Here is a 25,645-nt window from a genome sequence, read left to right as displayed (position 1 = left end):
ACCACCAGAAGAAGTAAGGGGAGTAAGCAGTCAGTGCAGGGATCCCCTGTGGCCGTGCCCCTCAGCAACAAGTATATCCCTTTGGATACTGCTGGAGTGATGACCTATCAGGGCACAGCAGCAGCAGCCAGGTCAGTGGCACTCTGGCCGGCTCTGTGGCTCAGCAGAGAAGGGTAAAGTCAGGCAGAGCAATAGCGATAGGAGACTTAATAGTAGGGGACAGACTGGAAATTTTGTGCCCACGAAAGAGACACCACAATTATGTATTGCCTCCCAGGTGCTTGGGATGAGTATGTCTCAGAGCGGCTGCAAAATATTCTCAAGGGGGAGGGTGAGCAACCAGGGTTCGTGGTGCACATTGGCACCAATGACATATGTAGAAAGGGGGAAGAGGTCCTGCGCAGTGATAATAGGGAGTTAAGAAAGAGGCTGAAGAGCAGGACCTCCAAGGTAGTAATCTCTGGATTACTCCCGGTGCCACATGCTAGTCACTGCAGGAATAGGATGAGGGAACAGATGCTGTAAATTACAACAGGATATTGATAGAATGCAGACATGGGCTGAGAAGTGGCAGATGGAGTTCAGCCTGGAAAAGTGTGAAGTGATACACTTTAGGAGATCGAATTTGAAGGCAGAATAAAAGGTAAATGGCAGGACTCTTAGCAGTGTGGAGGAACAAAGGGATCTTGGGGGCCACATCCATAGATCCCTCAAGTTTGCCGCGCATGTCGATAGGGCTGTAAGAAGGCATATGGTGCGCTGGCCTTCATTAGTCGGGGTATTGATTTCAAGAACCATGAGGTGATGTTGCAGTCCTATAGAACTCTGGTTAGACCACACTTGGAGTATTGTGTTCAGTTTTTTTTACAGCGTGGTAAACAGGCCCTTCCAGCCCAACGAGTCCACACCACCCATTTTTTTTAAACCCAAATTAACCTACCCATATGTCTTTGGTTTGTGGGAGGAAACCAGGGCACCCAGATGAAACCCACGCAGACACAGGAGAATGTACAAACTCTTTACAAATCCCGATCGCTGGCGCTGTAATAGCGTCGTGCTAACTGCTACGCTACCGTGCCGCCCAGTTCTGGTCGCCTCATTATAAGGATGTGGAAGCTTTAGAGAGGGTGCAGAGGAGATTTACCAAGATGTTGCCTGGATGGGAGAACATGTCTTATGAGGATAGGTTGAGTGAGTTAGGATTTTTCTCTTTGAAGAGAAGGAGGATGAGGGTTGACTTGATAGAGGTGTACAAGATGATGAGAGGCATAGATCAAGTGGACAGTCAGAGACTTTTTCCCAGGGAAACAATAGCAAACATGAGGGGACATATTTTTAAGGTGATTGGAGGAAGGTATAAGGGGGATGTCAGGGGTAAGATTTTTACACAGAGAGTGGTGGGTGTGTGGAAGGCACTGCCAGCAGAGGTTGTGGAGGCAGATACATTAGAGACATTTAAGAGACTCTTAGATAGACACATGAATGATAGAGAAATGGGGAGCTATGTGGGAGGGAAGGGTTAGAGAGATCTTAGAGCAGGATACAATGTCAGCACAACTGTGTGAGCCGAAGGGCCTGTATTGTGCGGTAGTGCTTTGTTCTATGAATGAGTGGTTGAGGTACTGGTGCAGGGAGCAAGGTTCCAGGTTCTTGGATCATTGGAACCTCTTCTGAGGCAGGGATGACCTGCACAAGAAGGACAGGTTGCACCTCAACTGGAGGGGAACCAATATGCTGGCTGGGAGGTTCGCTGGTGCTACTCTGGAGGGTTTAAACTAGTTTGGCAGGGGGTTGTGGACAAGACCACCTGGTCAGAAAGTGGAGGGATTGAGAGGAAGGTAGATGTCAGGGTCAGTAAAAGCAGGCAGCAGCAAAGTAATAGACACAATGGGGCAGAGGGTTTGAAGTGTGTGTATTTGAATGCTAGGAGTATGATGGGTAAGGGTGATGAACTTTGAACATGGTGTTGTGGCCATAGCAGAGATTTGGTTGAGAGAGGGGCAGGAATGGGTGTTTAATATTCCAGGGTTTCGATGTTTTAGAAAGGATAGAGGGGGAGGTAAAAGATGGGGGGGGGGGGGCGCGGGGGGGGGGGGGGGTGGGTGGTGGAGTTGCACTCCTATTCAGGGACAATATCACAGCTGCACTCAGGGGACATAATAGAGGGTAGAACTCACAAATAAGAAAGGTGCAATCACTCTGTTGGGGTTATACTACAGACTCCCCCGATAGTTACCGGAACATTGAGGATCAGATATGCAGGAAGATTAGGGAAAGATATAAAAACAACAGGGTTATTGTAGTGGGGGAGCTCAACTTCCCTAACTGGGACCTCCTTAGTGCAAGAGGTTTAGATAGGGCAGAATTTGTTGGGTGCATCCAGGAGGGTTTCTTAAATCAATATGTAGATAGTCCAATGAAAGGAGGGGCCATACTGGACCTGGTGTTGGGTAACGAGCCTGGCCAGGTAACTGACCTTACAGTGGGAGAACAGTTAGGGAACAGTGACCACAACTCCTTAACTTTTAAGATAGCTATAGATAAGAATAAGTATGGACCTTGCGGGAGAGTATTAAATTGGAGCAGGGCAAATTATGGGAGCATCAGGCAGAAATAGGGATAAATAATAGGGAACAGCTGTTTTTGGGCAAGTCCACATCTGACATGTGGAGGGTGTTTAAAGACCAACTGCACAGAGTACAGGATGGGTGTGTTCCAGTAAGAAGAAAGGACAAGGATGGGCAAGGTCAGAGAACCTTGGATGTCGAGAGAGATGGTGAATTTAGTCAAGAAGAAAAAGAAAAGCTTCCTAAACTGTAAAGTTTAGGAAACTAGGATCAAACAGGACTTGAGGATTATAAAGAATCCAGAAAGAAACTCAAGAAGGGAATTATGAAAGCCAGGAGGGGTCATGAAAAGTCCTTGGCAAGTAGGATTAAAGAGAATACCAAGGCATTCAATACAAACATCAAAAGCAAGTGGATAATTAGGGAGAGGGTAGGAACACTCAAGGTTAAAGGAGGGAATGTGCTTGGAAGCAAATGATGTAGGTGAGGTCCTTAATGAGTACTTTGCATCAGTATTTGCAAGAAGAAGGACGTGGAGGATAGGGGGAATCAGTGTGGAGTATGCTAGTACGTGAGGGCATCTTGAGATAAAGGAGGTAGTGTTGGGTCTCTTAAAAAGCATTATGGTGGATAAATCCTCAGGGCCTGATGGGATATACCTCAGGTTATTGAGAGAGGCAAGAGATGAGATTGCTGGGGCCTTGACCAATATCTTCATGTTCTCTCTAGCCACTGAGAGGTCCCAGAGGACTGGCGAGTAGCTAATGTTCCATTATTCAAGAAGGGGAACAGGGATAATCCTGGTAATTATAAACTGGCGAGTCTCATGTCAGTGGTAGGGAAGTTACTGGAGAGGTTTCTTAGGGATAGGATTTATGAGCATTTGGAAAACCATAGCCTAATTAGGGACAGTCAGCATTGTTTTGTGCAGGGCAAGTTAGCCTTACTAACTTGATTAAGTTTTTTGACAAGGGTGATTGATGAAAATAGAACTGTGGATGTTGTCTATATGGATTTTAGTGAGGCGTTTGACAAGGTCCCTCATGGGAGGCTCATCCAGAAGATTAAGGTGCATGGGATCCACGGTGAATTGGTCATTTAGATTCAGAACTGGCTTGCCTGTAGAAGACAGAGGGGACTTATTTTAGCTGGAGATCTGTGACTAGTGGTGTTCCTCAGGGATCCATACTGGGACCTCTGCTGTTTGTGATGTATATAAATGACATAGATGAAAATGTATATGGGTGGGTTAGTAAATTTGCAGATGATATGAAGATTGGTGGTGTTGTGGATAGCATAGAAGACTGGCAAAGGATAAACCGGGATATATAGGAGATCAAATGTAAAGAGACAGTACACTGTTAATGGCAAGACCCTTAACAGTGTTGATGAGCAGAGGGATCTTGGAGTCAAAGTTCGTAGCTCCCTGAAAGTGGCTACACAGGTTGATAGGGTGGTAAAGAAGGCATACAGCATGCTTGTCTTCATTGGTCGAGGCATTGAGTTCAAGAGTCAGGAAGTTATGCTGTAGCTTTATAAAACTTTAGCTGGGCCGCATCTGGGGTATTGCATTCAGTTCTGGTCACCCCATTATAGGAAGGATGTTGAGGCTCTGGAGAGGGTGCAGATTTACCAGGATGCTGCTTGGATTAGAGGGCATGTGCTATGAGGAGAGTTTGGACAAACTTGGGTTGTTCTCTCTGGAGTGGTGGAGGCTGAGGGGAGACCTGATAGAGGTTTATGAGATTATGAGAGGCATAGATAGTACACAGCCAGTATCTTTTCCCCAGAGTTGAAATGTCTAGTACCAGAGGGCATGCATTTAAAGTGATAGGGGGTAAGTTCAAAGGAGATGTGCGGGCCAAGTTTTTTACACAGAGAGTGGTGGGTGCCTGGAATACACTGCCAGTGGTGGTGGTGGAGGCAAATACGATAGAGACGTTCAAGAAGCTTTTAGATAGGCACATAAATGTGAGGGAAATGGTAGGATATGGACATTATGTAGGCAGAAGGGATTAGCTTAGTTGGGCATTTTATTACTAATGAAATTGGTTCGGCACAACATTGTGGGCTGAAGGGCCTGTCCTTGTGCTATACTGTTCTATGTTCTATACCTCTAATGCAGCATATCCTTCCTTAAATAGAACATAGAACAGTACAGTACAGAAACAGGCCTTTCAGCCCACAGTGTTGTGCGAACTAATTAAGCGAATGATACCTAATCCCTTCTGCCTGCACATGGTCCATATCCATCCATTCTCTGCATTTTCTTGTGCCTATCTAAGAGCCTCTTAAACATCTCTATCATATCTGCTTCCACCAGTACCCCTGGCAGCACCTTCCAGGCACCCACCACTCTCTGTGTAAAAACAAAACTTGCCCCACACATTTCCTTTGTACTTTCCCCCTCTCAACTTAAATGCATTTTGTCCCTGGGGAGAAGAGTGAAAGAGAGGCAAGAGTAGACAACAGACAGCTGAAAAATGATGCTGGAGAGGTAGTAATGGGGAACAAAGAAATGATGGACAAACTGAATAAGTATTTTGTGTCAGTCTTCACTGAGGAAGAAACCAGCAACATGCCAGAAATTCATGAGAGTCAGGGGGCAGAAGTGAGTGTAGTCACTATTACTAAGGAAGAAAGTGCTTGGGAAACTGAAAGGTCTGAAGGCAGATAAGTATTGGTGTTGGTATTGGTTTATTATTGTCACGTACCAAGGTACAGTGAAAAACTTGTCTTGCATACCAATCATAGAGGTCAATTCATTGCATGGTGCAGTTACATTGAATTAGTACAGAGTGCATTGATGTAGTGCAGGTAAAAACAATAAAAGTACAGAGTAAAGTGTCACAGCTACAGAGAAAGTGCAGTGCAATAAGGTACAAGGTCACAACAAGGTAGCTCGTGAGTCACCTGGACCGGATGGACGATACCCCAGGTTTCTGAAAGAGGTAGCTGAAGATAATCACTAGAGTCAAGAATGGTTCTGGAGGACTGGAAAATCGCAAATGTAACACAAAGTGAAGGAGGCAAAAGACAGGAAATTATAGGCCAGTTTCCCTGACTTCAGTGGTTGGTAAGATGTTAGAGTCCATTATGAAGAATGAGGTTTTGGGGTACTTGGAAGCTCATGATAAAATAGGCCAAAGTCAGCGTGGTTTCCTTATGGGGAGATCTTACCTGACAAATCTGTTGGAATTTTTTTGAGGAACTAACAGGCAGGATAGACAAAGGCGAGTCAGTGGATGTTGCTTACTTGGATTTTCAGAAGGCCTTTGACAAGGTGCCATACATGAGGATGCTAAACAAGATAGGAGCCCATGGTATTACAGGAAAGATACGAGCATGGATAGAAGACTGGCAGAAAGCAAAGAGTGGGGAAAAAAGGAGGCCTTCTGGTTGGCTGCTGGCGACTAGTGGTGTTCCACAGGGGTCAGTGTTGGGTCCGCTACTTTTCACTTCATATGCTTATGATCTAGATGATGGAATTGAGGGCTTTGTGGCCAAGTTTGCGGATGATACAAAGATAGGTGGAGGGGCAGGTAGTGTTGAGGAAGCAGGGAGTCTGCAGAAGAACTTGGGTAGGTTGGGAAAATAGACAAAGAAGTGGCAGATGGAATATAGTGTAGCGAAGTGTACAGTCATGCACTTTGATAGAAGCAATAAAGGCATAAACTATTTTCTAAATGGGGAGTGAATTCAGAAATCGGAGGTGCAAAGGGACTTGGGAGTTAACATTTCCCTAAATGTTAACTTGCAGGTTGAGTTGATAATAAGTAAAGTAAATGCAATGTAGGCATTCATTTCAAGAGGACAAGAGTATAAAAACAAGAATGTAATGCTGAGGCTTCATAAGGTGTTGGCCAGATCACATTTGGAGTATTGTGAGCAGCTTTGGGCCCCATATCTAAGGAAGGATGTGCTGGCATTGGAGAGGGTCCAGAGGAGGTTTACAAGAATGATCCCAGGAATGAAAGGGTTAGCATTTGAGGAGTGTTCGATGGCTTTGGGCCTGTACTCGCTGGAGTTTAGAAGGATTGTGGGGTGGGGGGTGGGTGGCGGGCAAGAATCTCATTGAAACATACCTAATATTGAAAGGCCTGAATAGTGGATGTAGAGAGTATGTTTCCAGAGTCGAGGACCAAAGGGCACAGCCTCAGAATAGAATGACGTCAATTTAGAACAGATGAGGAGGAATTTCTTTAATCAGACGGTGGTGAATCTTAGAATTCTTTGCCACAGATGGCTGTGGAGCCCAAGTCATGGGGTATATTTAAAGCGAAGGTTGATAGGTTCTTGATTAGTAAGGGTGTCAAAGGTTATGGAGAGAAGGCAGGAGAATGGGGTTGAGAGGAAAAAATAAATTAGCCATGATGGAATGACAAGGCAGATTTGATGGGCTGAATGGCCTGATTCTGCTCCTATGTCTTATAGTCTCATACTGGCTGTCTACTCTGTCTGTGCCTCTCATAATTTTCTACACCTCTATCAGGTCTCCCCTCAGTATCTGTCATGCCCTAGAAAACAACCTGAGTTTGTCCAACCTCTCCTCACAGCACATGCCGTTTAACCAAGGCGGCATCCTGGTAAACCTCTTCTGCACCCTCTCCAAAGCCCGCACATTCTTCCTGAACTGAATGCAATACTCCAGATGCAGCCTAACCAGAGTTTTATAAAGCTGTAACATAACCTCCTGACACTTGAACTCAATGCCTTAACTAATAAAGGCAAGAATGCCATACACCTACTTTACCAACTTATCAACCTGTGCAGCCTCTTTCAGTTAGCTATGGACATGGAGCTAAGATCCCTCTATCGTTTAGTGCTATTAAGGGTCCTGCCATTAACTGTGTACCTTCCCTCTACATTTGATCTCCCAAAGGGCAACACTTCACACTTGCCCAGATTAAACTCCATCTGCCATTTCTCCACCCATATCTACAACTGATCTATATCCCACAGGATCCTTTGGCAATCCTTTACACTATCCACACTGCCACCAGTCTTTATGTCATCTTCAAACTTACCAACCCACCCATCCACATTTTCATCCAAGTCATTTATATCACAAACAGGAAAGGTCCCAATTCGGGTCCCTGAGGAACACCACCAATCACAGACCTCCAGCCAGAGTAAGACTCATCCACCACTAACCTGTGTTCTATGATCAATCCAATTCTGAATCCAAACAGTCAAGTCACCATATATCTGATGCATTTTATTCTTCTGGATGAGCCTACCATGAGGGACCTTGTCAAATGCCTTACTAAAATCCATGTAGACAACATCTGCTCCTCTACCTTCATCAATTACCTTGGCCAGCTGCTTGAAAAACTCATTCAGTTAGTAAGACATGACTTGCCCCACACAAAGCCATGCTGACTATCTCTAATTAGGCCATGGTTTTCCAAATGCTCATAAATCTTATCCCTAACAAGCCCCTCCAAAAGCTTTCATACCCCTGACATGAGAATCACTGTTCTATAGTTTCCAGAATTATCCCTGTTTCCCTTCTTGAATAATGGAACAACATTAGCTACTCGCCAGTCTTCTGGGTTCTTGCCTGTGACTAGAGAGGACACGAAGATCTTGGACAAGGCCCCAGCAGTCTCATCTCTTGCTTCTCTCAACAACCTTGGGTATATCCCATCAGGCCATGAGGACTTATCCACCTTGAAGTTCTTCAAGACACCCAATACTACCTCTTTCTTTATCTCAAAGCGCCCTAGCATATCGACATGCTCCACACTGAACTCACTGTTCTCCACGTCCTTCTCCTTCGTAAATACTGACACAAAGAACTCATTTAGGACCTCACCCACATCCTCCACCTCCAAGCACATATTCCCTCCTTTATTCTTAAGTGGTCCTATTCTCTCCCTAGTAATCATCTTGCTCTTGATGTAGGTATGGAATGCCAGGATTCCCCTTAATCCTTTTTTCCCAGGGGCTTTTCATGGCGCCTCCTGGCTCTCCTAATTTTTTTCTTGAGTTCATTTCTAGCTTCTTTATATTCAAGATCCCTGTCTGTTCCTAAACCTTACCTATGCTTCCTTTTTCTTTTTGACTAAATTTACCACCTCTCTCGACATCCAAGGTTCCCTGACCCTGCATTTCCTTGTCCTTCCTTCTCACTGGAATATACCGGTCATGTACGCTGTGCAATTGGTCTTTAAACAACCTCCACGTCAAATGTAGACTTGCCTAGAAACAACTGCTCCCAATTAACTCTCCCTGGCTCCTGCCTAATACTCTCGTAATTTGCCCTCCCCAAGTTAATACTTTCTCACAAGCTCCATTCTTATTCTTATTCATTGCTATCTTAAAACAGAGTTGTGATCACTGTTTCCTAAACGTTCCCCCACTGAAATGACAGTCCAATACAAGGTTGGACCATCTACATACTGATTTAAGAAACTCCCCTGGTTGCACTTAACAAATTCTATCCCATCTAACCCTCTTGCAATATGGAGGTCCCAGTCAAAATTCAGGAAGTTGAAGTCACCCACTACGATAACCCTGTTATTTTTTGCACCTTTCCCTAATCTACCTGCATATCTGTTCCTCAATAACCTTATGGCTATTGGGGAGGGTCTGTAGTATAATCCCATCAGAGTGATTGCATCTTTCTTATTGTTGAGTTGTACCCATATAGACTCAGCAGATGAGCCCTCCATTTTGCCCCCTTTGAGTTCAGCTGTGATATTGTTCCTGATTAGTAGTGCAACTCCTCCTCCTGTTTTACCTCCCTCTCTATCTCTTCTAAAATATGGAAACTCTAGTTCTTCTAAAATATCAAACACGGAAAACAAAATTATACATAATCCTCCAGGTGCAGTCTTGCCAAATCCTGCAAAGCTGCATCAAACTTTCTCTCTTATATTCATGTTCCTTGTAAAGGCCAAAATTTCACCAGCCTCCCTAATTACTTGCTGTACCTGTATGCTAACCTTTTGTGTTTCATGTACTCAGACCCCCCCAGATTACTTCGTATTGCAACCTTTAGTTGTTTTTCTCAGTTTAAATAATTCACTTTTTCATCTAAAGTGGATAACCTCACATTGTCTCACAGTGTATTTCATCTGCCAATATTTTATCGTGTCCTCCTCACAACTTGTTGAACACTCATCTTTGCATCAGCAGCAAATTTGGCTACAGTACACCCAATCCCTTCTTCCAGGTCTCTAATACAGATTGTAAATTGTAAGACCCCAGCAACGATCCCTGTGGCACCCAACTAGTTACTGGGTACTAATCTGAAAATGACCCATTTGCCCTGACACCCCAGTTTGTTAGCTACTCTATTATTCATGCCAATGTATTGCCTCCAATCCTAGGTGCTCTGATCTTCTGCAGTATTTTATGTGGCATCTTATTGAATGGCCTCTGGAAATCCAAATACATAACGTCTATTGGTTCCCCTTTATGCACCCTGTTACATCCTCAAAGATTTCCAGCAAAGTAGTCAAATATGATTTCCCTTTCATAAAACCATGACAACTGTGCTTCTTCATCCAATAACTTGAAAACAAACTGAGGAATGAACTCTCAAATCTTTATTTGAATTAAGTTTCACATTTAAAATATTAACTCCCATACAGTCATTGATCAGCAGGGATTTTCAGAACCTCTGCTTTCCTTTCTTGAAACCTCATTTTTAATTGTGCAAAGAAGGTTTTATTTTTATAAATGATTTAAATCAAACAGGAAAATAAAATGCCACTGAGCTGCTGGTTGGCTGCTGCCTGTGTGGTCATACCTTTTTAATTTCGCTCCTATTTAAGTTAAAACTATTAATCTTCAAGAAAAAATAGCTAACTGATTTGGAGTTCAAAAATATTTTAAAACCTTGAGGTTCAGGTTCCCAGGATATTAACGAAAGTACCAAAGTAATTCCTAATGGTGAGGATATTCTGAGCAGTATGGGTGTTGCCCTGTAGGAATGATATTGAAGTTTATCAAGATACAACAATTTCAGATACCATATGAAAATACAAATTTGAATGTAATTTTTGTTAGAAATAGGATTGCAGGTCTATTTGTTTTTAAGATTTTGGAATGGGGCAGGGAGACAAAAAGACTACTCAGAAATGGGGGAAAAATACAATGAACACAATATTTTTAACTGCAGCACTGTGGCACAACTAGTAGAGCTGCTGCCTCATAGCTCCAGCAAGTCAGGTTCAATCCTGACCTCTTATATCATCTGGTTGGTGTTTGCATGTGCTTCCTGTGACAGTGTGGGTTTCCTCCAGGTGCTCCAGTTTCCGCCCACATCCCAAAGAACTGCTGGTTGGGAGGTCCCTTGGCCATTGTAAATTGCCCCGAGTGGGAGTTGATGGGAATGTGGAAAGAATCAAATGGGATTGGTATGGATGGGTGCTTGATGGTTGGTGTGGAGTTGATGGGATGAAGGACATGTTTTCCATTCTGTATTACTCTATGACTCTAAGCTTTAAATGTAAAACATAATGAAGTGAGCAGCATTACTTATCGACTGCAACAAGTCAGCAAGACTCTTTTGAGGGCACCACCCAAAACTGCCATCTGAACAACCTGGACAGGACAATGGCAAGTAAGCACATGGCAACAAAGGTTTCCCTCCAAGTACTTGCCATCCTGACACCCGTACCATTACTGGGTGAAGATATGGCAGTCCCAGGGTGGGTGTGCCTTCACCACATGGGCAAGAGGGCGGCGTACCCCTGCTTTCCAAAGCACGGCCACCAGGGATGGGCAATGCACGCTGGCCTTTCCAGTGATGCCTATATCCTGAGGATGCAAATAGTATTCAGAATGCTACGAAACCATGTCAAAGTTCCTGAATGGACCAGTTGAGAACGAATACGGCAGGTGAATCCAGTCAGGACTGCTCATGGCTGATACAGACGTGTGGGCTCAATTCTGCAAATGATGCAATTACGATGCACTTCTCATGTTTAACTGAACTGCTGAGTGTTTATGAGGTAATCTTAGTGGATATTTATATTCAAAGTAGTGGCAAGCGGTAAAACAAACAAAGGACATGCTGAGATGAGGCAGTGGTCAAATGGGATTAGGACAGATGGGCAAAAAAGGTTGGAATGGATGTAGTGGGCCAAAGGACCTGTTTCTGTGCTGTACGATTCTACAACTGAGTAAATCAGAAGGGAAAAGGGAATGATTAGACAGTAGTAATAAATTTAAACTGGTAAGGGAGGGAATGAAATATTCCAGCCAGGGAGTGGTGGTCACGGCAGGAAATAGGCTGCAGGCTGGTGGGATTTGGTCAACCAATGGCAGCATAGTTTGGGAACATGGCTGTCAACAGAAATTGGTTCTCCTATTCACCAGCCCAGAGTTTTCCACAATTCCCATTCCAGTGCTCACAAACATCTAGAGTCTCCTTCCAGTGCTCCTGTATCCTGGGACCATCCCCAATGCTCCCAGATCCAATGGTCTCCCTGCCAATGCGATCCGATCCCAGGGTCACCTTTGGTCCTCTCAGATTCCAAGACACTCTCACCACAGTGCTCCCAGATCCCAGGGCCCCTCTCCCACTCGCTCCAGACACCTGGAGTTGCCATATAACTCTGGGAAACAGGCTCAGTTCCAGTGCTCCCAGACCCAAAGATCCCCCCAGTGCGAGATGTCGAGCATCTAATCGGCTTCTCTTCAGTGTGAATGCGCTGGTGTGTCAGTAAGTGGGAGGACCGAGTAAATCCTTTGCCACACACAGAGCAGGTGAAGGGCCTCTCTCCAGTGTGAGTGCGCTGGTGTCTCAGCAGGGTGGACGACTGAGTGAATCTCTTCCCGCACACAGAGCAGGTGAACGGCCTCTCCCCTGCATGAACTCGCTGGTGCCTCAGCTGGTTGGACATCTGGGTGAATCCCTTGCCACAAACGGAGCATCGAAATGGCCTCTCCCCAGTGTGAATGTGCTGGTGCGTCAGAAGATGGGAGGACTGAGTGAATCCCTTCCCGCACACGGAGCAGGTGAATGGCCTTTCCCCGGTGTGAACAGGCCTATGTGTCAGCAGGTGAGATGACCGGGTGAATCCCTTCCCACACACAGAGCAACTAAAAAGCCTCTCGCCGGTGTGACTGCGCCGGTGGGTTTCCAGCTCTGACGGGTAGTTAAATCCCTTCCCGCAGTCCCCACATTTGTACGGCTGCTGTCCTGTGTGACTGCGCATATGTATTGCCAGGTTGGAAGATCGACTGAAGGCACAGTCACAGATTGAGCATGTATACGGCTTCTCTCCGCTGTGTGCAACAGTTTTATTGGCCATATTCCAAGGTTAATGGAAATCTGATCCTGATGAACGAGGAGACTGTCAGACCTGGCTGTGATGCACATCTGCAAATGTCTTGTAAAAAAAAACTTTCCTTTAATGGAAATCAGAATAAAAACTGCAGATGCTTGAAATCTGAAAAACAAACAAGAGTGCTGGAAAAACTCAGCAGGTCAGGCAGCAACTGTGGAGTAAGAAACAGTGTTAATGTTTCAGGTCCAAAACCCTTTTTTTCCAATTGACAAAGGAAAAGACCTGCATCTGAGCACCAAAATGGTAGAATTTCAAAGTCTGTAGTAAACAGTGAAAATAACACTAATGAAAATAATGATTATGACCATAGATTGTTGTGACAGGTGAAATGTAAGAGAAATGTATTGATTTTGACATGGAGCAGAAGGACTATTATTTAAATTATGTCACTTTAAAGGGTTTCAGGAACTGAGGTACCCGAGGCTCCAGATACACACAAGGTCACAGAACAACTTGAGAGTACCATTCAACAGACTTTGGATAATCCTGGCTTTCAGATGGAGGCATGAAACTAGAAGGTATAGAAATAAGATAACAATTTGCAGAACAGGGGATAGAAGCAAGCTGGAGAACCGTGGAAAAATATTTGCCAAATGTTAGGCAGGTGCTCCAGGCTATGAGGTGGTTTGTCTGATCCATAGGAGTTATTAAACAGGAAGGTCATTGGTAGAAGCAGAAGTGGGCAACTCCTACAAATATAGTGGAAAGCGGGGGAGGTGGTGAGGGGACAGTAGGCAGAAGGCGCAGAGTGAATGGTTAAACAGAGAAAGAACAGACAGGGTACATCAGTGGAAGGAGGGCCAGAGAGGGTATTGGGATTAGTTTATTAATGTCACTTGTACTAAGGTACAGTGAAAAACTTGTCTTGCATACCGTTCATACAGATCAATTCATTACACAGTGCACTGAGGTAGTACAGGGTAGAAACAATAACAGAGTACAGAGTAAAGTGTCAGAGCTACAGAGAAGGTGCAGTGTAGGTACACAATAAGGTGCAAGGTCATAACAAGGTGGATTGTGAGGTCAAGAGTCCATCTCATCAAATAAGGGAACCGTTCAATAGTCTTATCGCCGTGGGATAGAAGCTGTCCTTGAGCCTGGTGGTACGTAACCTCAGGCTCCTGTATCTTCTGCCTGATGGGAGAGGGGAGAAGAGTGAATGACCCAGGTGGGTGGGGTCTTTGATTATGCTGGCTGCTTCACCAAGGCATCGAGAGGTATAGATAGAGTCCATGGAGGGGAGGCTGGTTTCCGTGATGCACTGGGCTGTGTCCGCACTCTCTGCAGTTTCTTACCAAGCTGTGATGCATCCAGATAGGAATCTTTTTGTGGTGCATCGATAGAAGTTGGTGTGTCAAAGGGGACATGCCAAATTTCTTTAGCTTTGAGGCATTGGCGAGCTCTACTTCCTCAGGAGACTAAAGAAATTTGGCACGTCCCCTTTGACACTCACCAACTTTTATCGATGGGAGGTAACAGGAGAAAGATACTGGGAGAGAGGGAACAATAGGAAGAAAGCCCAGAAGAGTGTGAGAGCATCCAGGAGAAAGACAAAGGAAGAGAGATGCTGGGACAGGGGGAGTGAGAGGGAAAGCACAGGATGGCGTAAGCCAGAGTGACCAAAACAGCAAGTACAAGAGAAAACTGAAATAGAGTGACTACAAAGACATCAGAAAGCTACTGAGATCGCGAGATAGCAACTACGAGGAAGTGTGAATGGGATTGAGAGAGAGAGTGAGTACAAGAGAGATAGAGCAGGTGTGAGAAAGCAGGAGAAAGAGGAAAATTACAAGAGAGCGCCAGAGGGAGTGGCAACAAGATAGTGAGAAGAATGAGCGAGTAGGAGAGAGACATTGGGTATGACAGGATGGGAACGAGAGTGGGACAGAAAGCACGAGGGAGAAGAGGCCAGTGAGAGCGGAACAGTTGGCTGAGAGGCAGAGTGAGCATTATAGAGTGCGACCACGAGAGAGAGAGAGAGAGAGAGAGAGAGAAAGAGAAGAACTAGCTGAGTGCTCCAGACTGAGTGTGAGAAAGAGCAAAAGAGCAATTATGGGAGAGTGTGGGAATGAGGAATGTGAATGAGAGACTGTAAGCGAGAGGGAGTAGGACACATTGAGGGAAAGTGGGTGCAAGGGTGAGCATACACGGAAGTGAGGGGACTGAACAAGACAGTGTGGGAATGAGAGATTGAGTGAGAGAGTGCAAGAGACAGCAAGAAGGCAATGTTAGGCACTTGAGACAGTAATCACAAGAAAGCGAAAAACTATTGGAGTGAGAGAGAGTGGGAGCGAGAGGGAGTGGGAAGTGAGAGCACGAGAGAGAATGGGTAACGAGAGTGAGAGATCATGGGAAAGATACCTAGAGAGAGAGAATGGGTCAGAGAGAGCGAATGCAAGAGAGAGTGGGAACGGGAACGAGAGAGCGAGAGAGTGAGAAATGAGTGACCGTGGGAAACGAGTGTGAGAGATCATGGAAAAGAGAGGGAGAGAGAGAATGGGTCCAAGAGAGTGGATCCAAGAGAGCGAGTGGGAACGAAAGAGGGAGAGACAGTGGGTATGAGAGATCGAGCAGAACTGGGAACGAGAGCGAGAGAATAATTGGGAATGAGAGCGAGCGAGCGAGACAGCAATCAGTTAAGCACTCTAAACAGTGAGTATAAACTGTGAAAATTGGAGACCAACTATGAGGCAGCAGCTAAGAGAGTTTGTGAACAAAAGAGAAAGTGGGAACAAGGGAGAGAGAGAGACAGATGAAGATTGGAAATGAGTGAGAGAGAGAGAGTGAGAGAGAGAGAGACAAAGAGGGGGACCAAGAGCCAGACAGTGAGAAAGAGAGAGAGAGAAGGAACGAAAGAGAAAGAGAGTGTGAGTATGGTGGGGGAAGAAAGTGAGCGAGAATGAGAGCATGAGAGAGTGAGAGGGGGTGGGTATAAGAGGGAGTGGTAGTAGGTATGGTAGAGCAAGAGGGAGTGGGAATCGAGTGTGTGGGAAAGAGAGCGAGAGAGAGTGGGAAACGAGAGTGAGAGATAATGGGAATGAGAGAGTGAGAGAGTGGGTCAGGGAGAGGAAGCAGGTACGAGAGAGCAAGAGGATAATGGAATGACAGAGAGAGAGGGAGCAGGAATAAGAAGGCAAGACAGCAACTACTTAAAATCTCAAGACAGTGAGTGCAAAAAGTGTGAAAGTGGGAGAGCAACTATGAGAGTGCGAGAGGGAGCTGGCATAAAAGTTCAAGAGGGCTGTAGCGAGTATGACAGTGGGACTGAGAGAGAGTGGGACCACAGATTGGGACGGAGAATGGGACCGCAGAGTATGAGAGAGAGTGGGACAGAGAATGCAAAAGAGAGTGCAAAATAGAGTGGGACTAAGAGAAAATGAGAAAGGTTGAATGAGAAAGTGAGAGAGCATGAGAGTGAATGTAGGAGTGGCTCAGAGAGAATGAAGAGAGAGCAGGAGAGCGAGTGGGACTGGGAACAAGACAGCAAGTGGGAGCTGGAGAGAAAGTGCAAGGGGGAGAGAGTGTCAGAGGAAAAGGCAATGAGATTGCGAGAGGGAGCAGGAATGAGAGTGTGAGAGAGTAGTTCAGTGGGACAGAGTGTACGAGTGGCACAGAGACTCTAAAAAAAGAGAGATGGAACGAGAAAGCGAAAGACTATGAGAGAGCAAAAGTGAACACAATAGTCTAAGTGTGGCCTAACCAGAGTTATAAAGCTGTAACATAACTTCCTGGCTTTTGAACTCAATGCCTTGACTAATGAAGGCAAGCATGCCATACATCTTCTTTACCGCCCTATCAACTTGTGCGGCCACTTTTAGGGAGCCGTGTACTGGACCCCAAGATCCCTCTGTTCACCAACGCTGTTAAGGATCCTGCCACTCATTATGTACTATCAAGATGTTGGATCTTCCAAAGTGCAGCACCTCACACTTGCCCGGATAAAACTCCATCTGCCACTTCTCCGCCCATATCTGCAACTGATCTATATCCTGTTGTATTCCTTGGCAACCCTCTAAACTATCCACAACACCACCAATCTTTGTGTCGTCTGCAAACTTACTCACCCACGCTACCACATTTTCATCCAAATCATTTATATACATGACAAACAACAGACGTCTTGGTACAGATCCCTGTGGAATACCACGAGTCACAGACCTCCATTCAGAATAAAACCAATTCACCACTGTCTTCTCTGGGCAAGTCACCATGGATCCCATCATCCTAATTTTCTGGATGAGCCTACCATGCGGGACCTTGTCGAATGCCTTACCGAAATCCATATAAACAACATCCACTGTTCTACCTTCATCAATCAGATGAACGATCTTAAGAGATTGAGCAGGACTGGAAACGACAGAGTGAGTGGAGCTGGAGAGAGAGTGAGAGAAGGGAGAGGCAACAAGAGTGCAAGTGGAAGCAGTAATGTTCAAGAGAGTTCAAGAGAGTAGGACAATGGGACCGAGACCGAGTGTGACACAGTGCAAGAGAGAAAAAGAGAGAGGCAGAATGAAAAAGCGAGAGAGGGACTGGGAACAAGGGAACGAGGGAGCGAGTGCGACTGGGAACAAGACAATGTGTGGAGCTGGAGAGAGAGTGTGAGAGGGACAGGCAATGAGAGTGTGAGAGGGAGTGGGACAGGGAGTTCAAGAGTGTCTGAACTAGAGTGGGACAGAGAAAAAAAGAGAGGTGGTACAAGAAAGCAAGAGAGTATGAGGGTGAGAAAACAAGAGTGAGAGTGGAGCTGGAGAGAGTGAGAAGGGAGAGGCCACGAGAGTATAAGAGGTAGCAGGAATTAGAGTGCAAGAGAGTAGGACAGTCAGACTGAGAGAGAGTTTGACAGAGAGTGTAAAAGAGTGGGACACAGGAAAGAAAGAGAGAAGCAGAACAAAAAAGTGAGAGACTATGACTGCATGAAAGAGCAAGAGTGAAAGGCAATGAAAGAAGCAACAAGTGGTCACAAGAGAGTGAGAAGAGAGAGCGTAGGAGACCGAGTGCATCTGGGAATGTGAAAGCAAGAGGGAGCTGCAGTGAGTGTAGGAGAAAGTGGGATAGTGCGACAGGGAGAGTGGGACCACAGATTGGGACAGAGAATGGGATGCACAGGGTACAAGAAAGAGTGGGACAGAGAGAATGAGAGAGAGTGTGAGAAAGAGTACGGAAAATAGTGTGGGACAGAGACCGTGAGAGAAAGTTGTACAGAAAATGCAAGAGAGTGCAAGAGAGCGTGGAACAGAGAGAAAAAGAGAAAGGCGAAACAAGAAAGCGAAACAGTGTGATATTGTATGAGAAAGCAAGAGTGATTGAAAGAGTGACCATGATAGAAATGAGAAGAGACAGTAGGAGAGTGAGTGGGACTGGGAACAAGAGAGTGAGCGGGTCTGGAAATAAGATATCTTTATTAGTCACATGTACATCGAAGTATACAGTGAAATGCATCTTTTGGGTAGAATGCTCTGAGGGCAGCCCGCAAGTGTCACCATGCTTCCAGCGCCAACATAGCATGCCCACAACTTCCTAACCCATACGTGGAATGTGGGAGGAAACCGGAGCACCCGGAGGAAGCCCACGCAGAAACGGGGAGAACGTACAAACTCTTTAGAGACAGCAGCCGGGATTGAACCCGGGTCACTGGTGCTGTAATAGCATTATGCTAATGGCTGCACTACCGTGCCTGCCCACTTGCGAGACGTGCGGAGCTGGAGAGAGAGTTCAAGACGGAGAGGCAACGAGAGCATGAAGGAGCAGGAATGAGAGTGCGAGAGAGTAGCTCAGTGGGACTGAGAGAGTGCGACCACAGATTGGGACAGAGAGTGGGGCAAGGAGTGCGAGAGAGTGTGGGGCAGAAACCAGAGTGGTGGAACAACAGAGCAAGACATTTTGAGTGTGAGAAAGTAAGAGTGGATGGCATTTAAGGAGGGAGATGCAATGAATGTGCGAGAGTGTGCTGAAGGGTGGGACCACAGATTGGGACAGACATTTGGGCAGAGACTGCAAGAGTGAGTGGGACACAGAGAACATGAAAAAGAGTGGGAGAGAGAGAACATGAAAGAGGCAGAATGAGAAAGCAAGAGAGTGTGAGAAGGCATCAGTGAATGCCAGTGAAAGAGTGGTCACGAGGGAATGAGAAAAGTGAGAAGAAGAACGGTTGCATCTGGGAACATGCCATTGGGACTGAGAACGAGAGTGCGAGAGGGAGCTGCAACAAGTGTGGGAGAGAGTAAGATTGTGGAATTGAGCGTGAGACCACAGATTGGGACAGAGGATGGGACCACAGTATGAGAGACAGTGGGACAGAGAGAAAAAGAGAGAGGCAGAACAACAAAGCAAGAGAGTATAAGACTGCATAACAGAGCAAGAATGAATGACAATGACTGAGAGAAAGGGTGGACTTGTGAGAGTGAGATAAGAGAGCACGAGAGCAAGTGGTATCAGGAATGGGAGAGCAAGGGGGACTGGGAATGAGAGAACGTGTGGAACTGGAGAAAGAGTGCGAGAGGGAGAGACAACGAGAGCATGAGAGTGAGTAGGAATGAGAGTACGAGAGGGTAGGACACAGGGCCTAAGAGAGAGTGCGACCACAGGTTGGGAGAGAGAATGGGACCACAGAATACGAGAGAGAGTGGGACTGAGAGAAAAAGAGAGGCGGAACAAGAATGCGAGAGGGCGTGGGGCAGAGAGTGCAAGAGGGAGTGGGAAAGAAATCAAGAGCAAAGTGGAACAACAAAACAAAAGATTATGAGTGTGAGAAAGTAAGAGTGAATGGCATTTAAAGAGGGAGATGCAACGAGAGTGCGAGAGCGAGCGGCTATGAGTGTGCAGAAGAGTGGGACCACAAATTGGGAACGCAAGAGGCAGGACATGAAAACAGGAGAGTGTGCATGTCAGAAAGCAACAGTGAATGGCAATGAAAGACTAGTCACGAGAGAGTGACAACAGAGTAGCAGCGTGGGTGAATCTGGGAACTTGCGATTGGGACTGGGAATGAGAGTGCGAGATGGAGCTGCAATGAGTGTGGGAGCGTAGGACTGTGGAACCAAGAGTGAGTGTGACCACAGACTGGGACAGAGAACACAAGTGTGAGTGAGACACAGAGCACGAGGGAGAGTGGGACAGAGGGAACAACAGAGAGGCATAACAAGAAAGGAAGAGAGTGTGAGAAGGCAACAGTGAATGCCAATGAAAGAGTGGTCACAGGTGAGTGAGAAGACAGAAGGAGAAGGGTTGCACCTGGGAACGTACGATTGGGACTGAGAACGAGAGGGAGCAGCAGCTGGAATGCGGGAGGGAGTGGGACAGAGAGAGCAAGAGTGTCTGAAATTGAGTGGGACAGAGAAAAAAGAGGTAGTATGAGAAAGCAAGAGAGTTCGAGAAAGCAAGAGTGGGAGTGGAGCTGGAGAGATTGAGAAGGCAGAGGCAACGAAAGTATAAGAGGTAGCAGGAATGAGAGTGCAAGAGAGCAGGACAGTGGGACTGTGAGAGAGTTTGACAGGGAGTGTAAGAGAGTAGGACAGAGAAAAGAAAGAGAGAGGCAGAGCAAAAAAGTGAGTGAATATGACTGTATGAAAGTGCAAGAGTGAAGGGCAATGAAAGAAGCTAAGAGTGGCCACGAGAGACTGATTAAAGAGAGTAGAAGAGCGGGACTGGGCACGAGGGAGCGAGCGGAGCTGAGAGAGAGTTCAAGATGGAGAGGCAACCAGAGCATGAGAGGGGGAGCAGGAATGAGAGTGCAACAGAGTCGTTTAGTGGGAACACAGATTGGGACAAAAAATGGGACCATGGAGAACGAGAGTGAGTGGGACTGAGAGAAAATGAGAGAGGCATAATGAGAATATGAGAGAGATTGTGAGAAAGAGTGTGGGACAGAGGGTGAGAGGAAGCAAAAATCAAGGGCGAAGTGGAACAACAAAGCAAGAGATTATGTGTGAGAAAGTAAGAGGGGAGTGGGGAGTGGAAGGGGGAAGGGGGAGTGGAAGGGGGAAGGGGGAGTGGAGGGGAAGGGGAGTGGGGGAAGGGAAGGGGCAAGGGGGAGTGGAGGGGAAGGAGGGTGCATGAGAAGGGGAGTGGAGGGGGAAGGGGAGAGGCAGGAGAAGGGGGAGTGAAGAGGGAGTGGAGGGAGTGGAGGGGAGGAGGAGGGGTAAGAGGTTGGGGTGAAGAAGAGGGGGAGTCGGGGGGGTGTGGAGGCCAGAAGGGGAAGAGGGTGTGTGGGGGTAGGGGAGGGTTGTGGGAGAGAGAAGGAGAGGGAAGAGTGTGGGGGGAAGGGAGTGGGAAATGGGTGGAGGAAGAGGGTGGAGGAAGGGGGAAGTGGAAGAGTGAGGGTATGGAAATGGGGAAGAGAGTGGGTGGGGGAAGAGGAGGGGAAGTGGGTGGGTGGGGGAAGAGGGTGGGTGGGGGAAGATGAGGGGAAGTGGGTGGGTGGGGGAAGAGGGTGGGTGGGGGAAGGGGAGGAGGAAGAGGGTGGGTGGGGAGAGCAGGAAGTGGAAGAGTGAGGGTAGGGGAACGGGGAAGAGAGTGGGTGGGGAAATGGGAAAGGGGTGGGGATGGGTGGTGGATGGGGAAGAGGGTGTATGGGTAAGGGGAAAGGGAAGTGTGGGTGTGGAAAGTGGTGAAGGGGTGGCAGGGTGAAGTGGGTGGGGCAAGGGAAGAAGGAAGTGGGTGGTGGGAGGGGAGGGGAGGGGGAAGAGGTTGGGTGGTTGGAAGGAGAGGGGGGAGTGGAGGGAAGTGGGAGTGGAGGGAAGTGGGAGTGGAGGGGAAGGGGGTGGATGGGAAGAGGGTCTGGAGGAGCAAGGGGGAGTGGAGGGGAGTGGAAGGGGGACTGGTGGGCGAGTGGCGGTGGAGTGAAGTGGGAGTGGGGGAGGGGGTGGGTGGGGGAAGGCGGAGGGTTGTGGGTGGGGGAAGGAGAGGGAAATGGGTAGGTGGGGGAAGGGGAATAGGGAGGGGGAGTGGGAATGGGGAGAGGGGAGTAGGAATGGGGAGGGGGAAGAGGGTGAAGGAAGGGGGAGGTGGGTGGGTGAAGGGGACGGGGAAGACAGTGAGTGGAAGGAGAGGGGTGTGAAGGAGGAAGGGGAGTAGAGGGGAGGGGAAGGGGTAGTGGAGGGTGAGGGGGAGGACGGGGAGTGAAGGGGCAGTGGGAAAGGGCTGTGGAGAGGAAGGGGGAGTGCAGGGGGGCAGTGGAGGGATGGGGAAGGGGAGGGGAAGCGGAGGGGCAGGGTGAGGGGAGGGGCAGGTAGAGTGGAGGGAAAGAGGGTGTATGAGAAGGGGGAGTGAAGGGAACTGGAGGGGGAAGGGGGAGTGGAGGGGAGTGGATGGAAGGGGAGGGGAAGGGGGAGTGGAGGTGGAATGAAGAGCAAGTGGGGGAAGGGGCAGTGGGGAGGATGGGGAAGGGGGAGTTGAGGGAGAGTGAGGGGGAAGAGGTTGGGGGAAGGGGAGATGGAAGGGAGGGGAAGAGGGTGAGAGGAGAAAGAGGGAGTGGAGATGGAGTCGATGGGAGGGAAAGATTGGGTGGGGGAAGGGGAGGGGGAAGAAGGTGGGTGCGGGAAGGGAACAAGGGTTGGGTGTGGGTATGGGAGAAGAGGGTGGGTGGGGTGTAGGGGGAAGAGTGGATGGGGGAAGGGGGAAGGGGTGGGAGCATGGCGGGTGGGGCAAGGGGAAGAGGGTGGGTGCAGGAAGGGGGATGGTTGTGAGTGGGGGAAGGAGAGGGAAATGGGTAGGTGGGGGAAGGGAAGGGGGAAGTGGGTGTAGGAATGGGGAGGGGGAAGAGAGTTGGGGAGGGTAAGAGGGGGAAGTGGGTGGAGGAAGGGGGAATAGGATGTCTGGTGGGCAGGGATGGGTGGGGGAAGGGGAGGGGTAAGGGTGGGTAAGGGAAGGGGGCGGGGGTGGGTGGGGAAATGGGGGGAATCGGGTGTGGAGGAGGGGGAGTGGGGGTATTGGGGAGGGGGAAAGGGGAGTGGAAGGAGAGGTGGGGAATGGGGAAGGGAGGGTTGAGTGGTGGGGGAAGTAGGTGGGAAGGGCGAATGGGAAGGGGGATGGGTGCGGAGGAGGGTTGTGCAGTGGAGGGGGAGTGAGGAGTTGGGGTGGAGTAGAGGGGGAGAGGGAGTGGAGGCAGGGGAGAGAAGGGGGAGTGCGGGTAGGGGGAGCGGAGGGCAAGGAAGAGTGGATGGGGAGAGGGAGTTGGGGTAAGAGGTTGTGACGGGGAAGGGGAGATGGAAAGGAAGGGGGGAGAGGGTGGGAAGAGGAAGAGGGAGTGAAGGGGAGTGCAGTGGGAAGGGGAGGAGGGTGGGTGGGGTAAGAGGGTGGGGAAGGTGGAGGGGGAAGAGGGAAGGGGATGAGATTGGGGGAAGGGGAGCAGTAAGAGGGTAGGGGAAGGGGAGGGGAAATTGGGTGGAGGAAGGGGGAATAAGGTGGGTGATGGAAGGGGGAAGAGAGTGTGTGGGGGAGGGGGGATGGTGCATGGGTGGGGGAGGGGGGTGTGGGTGCGTGGGGGAGGGGTAAGAGGGTGGGTGAGTGGGGTAAGCACTAAGAGGATAGCTGGGAGGGGGAGGGGGAAGGAGGTGGGTAGGGGATGGGTGTGTGGGAAAAGGGGAAGGGGGCAGTCAGGGTGGGGGAAGGGGGAAGAGACCAGCGGTTAGGTGGGGGAATGGGAGGGGAAGAGGGTGGGTTGGTGGGGGGGAGGAGGAACAGTGTGGGTGGGGGGGGGGGAGGGGAATAGGGTGGGTGGGATAAGGGGGAGGGGAAGAGGGAGAGTAGGGGAAGGGGGAAGAGGGTGGGTGGGTGGAAGGGGAGGGGGAAGAGGATTGGTGAGTGGACGGGGAGAGGGGAGTGGAGGGGAGGTGGGAAAGGGGAAGTGGTGGTGTTGGAGGGCAGTGGAGGGTGAGGGGGTGGAGAGAGAAGGGGAGTGGAGGGGGAGTGGAAGGGAAGGGGCAGTTATGGGGAATGGTGAGGGGAGGCGTAGGGGGTTGGATGGGAAGGGGGAGTGGAGGGGGAATGGGGAGTGGAGTTGGAGTGAAGGGGAAGGGGGAGCTGAGTGGGAAGGGGATGGGGGAAGAGGTTGGGGAAGGAAGATGGAAGGAAGGGAAAAAGGGTGGGAAGAGGAAGAGGGAGTGGAGTGTGAGTCGAGGGGAGGGGAAGAGGGTGGGTGGAGGAATGGGAAGGGGAAGATGGGTGCGGGAAGGCGAGGGTTGTTGTTGGGGGAAGGAGAGCAAAAAGAGGGTGGTGGGGCCAGGGGGAGGGGGAAGAGAGTGGAGGAAGGGGATTGGGTGGATGGGGAAGGGAAGGAATAAGTGGGTGAGGGAAGGGGGAAGAGGGTGGGTGGTGGAAGAGGGTGGGTGTGGGAAGGGGAGGAGGAAGTGGGGGGAAGGGGAGTGGAAGAGGGTGGTTGGTAGAAGAGGAGGGGGAAGAGGGTGGAGTGGCTGACAGAGGGTGGGTGGGGAGGAGTGTGGGTGGGGGAAGGGGAAGAGGATGGGTAGGGGAGGTGGGTGGGGTAAGGGGGAGGGAGAAGAGTGAAGGTGGGGGGGAGGGGGAAGAGGATGGGTTGGGGAAGTGGGAAGGGTTGGTGGGGGAAGGGGGCAGGGATTGGGTGGGTGAAAGGGGAGGGGAAGAGGGTGGCTGGGTGGAAGGGGAAGCGGGTGGAGGGGGAAGGGTGTGGAGAGGAGGGGAAGGGGGAGTGTAGGGGGAGAGGAGTGGAAGGGAATGGAGTAGGGCAAAGAGCGAGTGGAGGGGAAGGGGAGTGGAGAGGAAAGGGGAGGTGAGGAAGGGGGCAGTGGGAGTGGAGGGGAAGGCGAAGTGGAGGGGAGGAGAAGGAAGATTGGAGGCAGAGTGGAAGTGGAGTGAAGGGGGTGTGGGGGAAAGGGGAGTGGCGGGCAAGGAGAGTGGGGGGGAAGATGAGAGGAAGAGGGGATGGAAGGGAGGGGGAAGTGGGTAAATGGGCGTGGGAATGGGGAGGGGGAAGAGGGTAGGTAGGGGAAAGGGTGGGTGGGGGAAGCAGAGGAGGAAGTGGGTGGGGGAAGGAGGGGGGAAGGGTGGGTGAGGGTAGTGGGTGGTGGAAGGGGAGTTCGAAGAGGGTGGGTGAGAGGACGGCGAAGAGGGTGGATGGGAGAGGGGGAATGAGGGTGGGCGGGGGAGGAGGGGAGAGGGTGGGTAGGGGAAGGGGGTGGGTGGGAGAATGTGAGAAAAAAGGGTGTGACAGAGGGGGGAGTGGGGGTATTGGGGAGGGGGGAAGGGAGGGTGGAGTTGAGGGGGAAGTGGGAAGGAGGATTGAGGGAGAGGGATGGGAGGGTAGGAGGATTGGGTGGTGGAGGGGGAGCGGAAGGAGGAGTGGAGGGGCAGGGGGAGTGGGAGTTGGGGAAGAGGTTGGGAGAGGGAAGGAAAGGGGAGAGGGAGTGGAGGGGGAAGAAGTTGGGTGGGGGAAATGGGGTTGTGGGAGGTGTAAGAGGGCAGGGAAGAGGGTGGGCGTGCGGGGAGGGGAAAAGGGTGGGTGGGGGAGGAGCAAGGGGGGAGAGGTCTGAAAGAGGGTGGGTGGGGGAACAGTGTGGGTGGGTGAGGGGGAAGAGGGTGGGTGTGGAAATGGGAAGAGGGTGGGTGGGGGAAGGGAAGGGGGATAGTGTGGATGGGAGAAGCGGAGCAGGAAGAGGTGGGAGGGTGAAGTGGGTGGGGCAAGGGAAGAAGGAAATTGGTGGGGAAGGGGAGGGGGAAGAGAGTGGAGGAAGGGGATTGGGTGGGTGAGGGTAGGGGAGGAGGAAGAGGATGTGTGGTGGAAGAGGAGGGAGTTGGAGG

The 25,645-nt window shown here is 49.3% G+C and overlaps 1 protein-coding gene across 2 annotated transcripts in view; it reads right to left on the bottom strand.

The window, feature by feature from the left end:
* Nucleotides 1-10,109: 10,109 nt before the first annotated feature.
* LOC127576525 (zinc finger protein 239-like) overlaps nucleotides 10,110-25,645 on the bottom strand; it is a 108,177-nt gene continuing 92,641 nt past the window's right edge. Inside the window, exon 3 of one of the 2 annotated variants that reach the window (XM_052027012.1) lies at nucleotides 10,110-12,976. In XM_052027012.1, coding sequence (XP_051882972.1) covers nucleotides 11,933-12,838 — 906 coding nt within the window. In that variant the 5' untranslated portion in view covers nucleotides 12,839-12,976 and the 3' untranslated portion in view covers nucleotides 10,110-11,932. The remainder of the gene's footprint in view (nucleotides 12,977-25,645) is intronic. The other variant, XM_052027013.1, reaches the window with a different exon arrangement.

Source organism: Pristis pectinata, chromosome 12 (genome assembly GCF_009764475.1).
Source record: "Pristis pectinata isolate sPriPec2 chromosome 12, sPriPec2.1.pri, whole genome shotgun sequence".
Taxonomy (NCBI): Eukaryota; Metazoa; Chordata; class Chondrichthyes; order Rhinopristiformes; family Pristidae; genus Pristis; species Pristis pectinata.
Note: the sequence above shows the minus strand (reverse complement) of the source record. Positions and strands in the feature narration are given on the sequence as shown.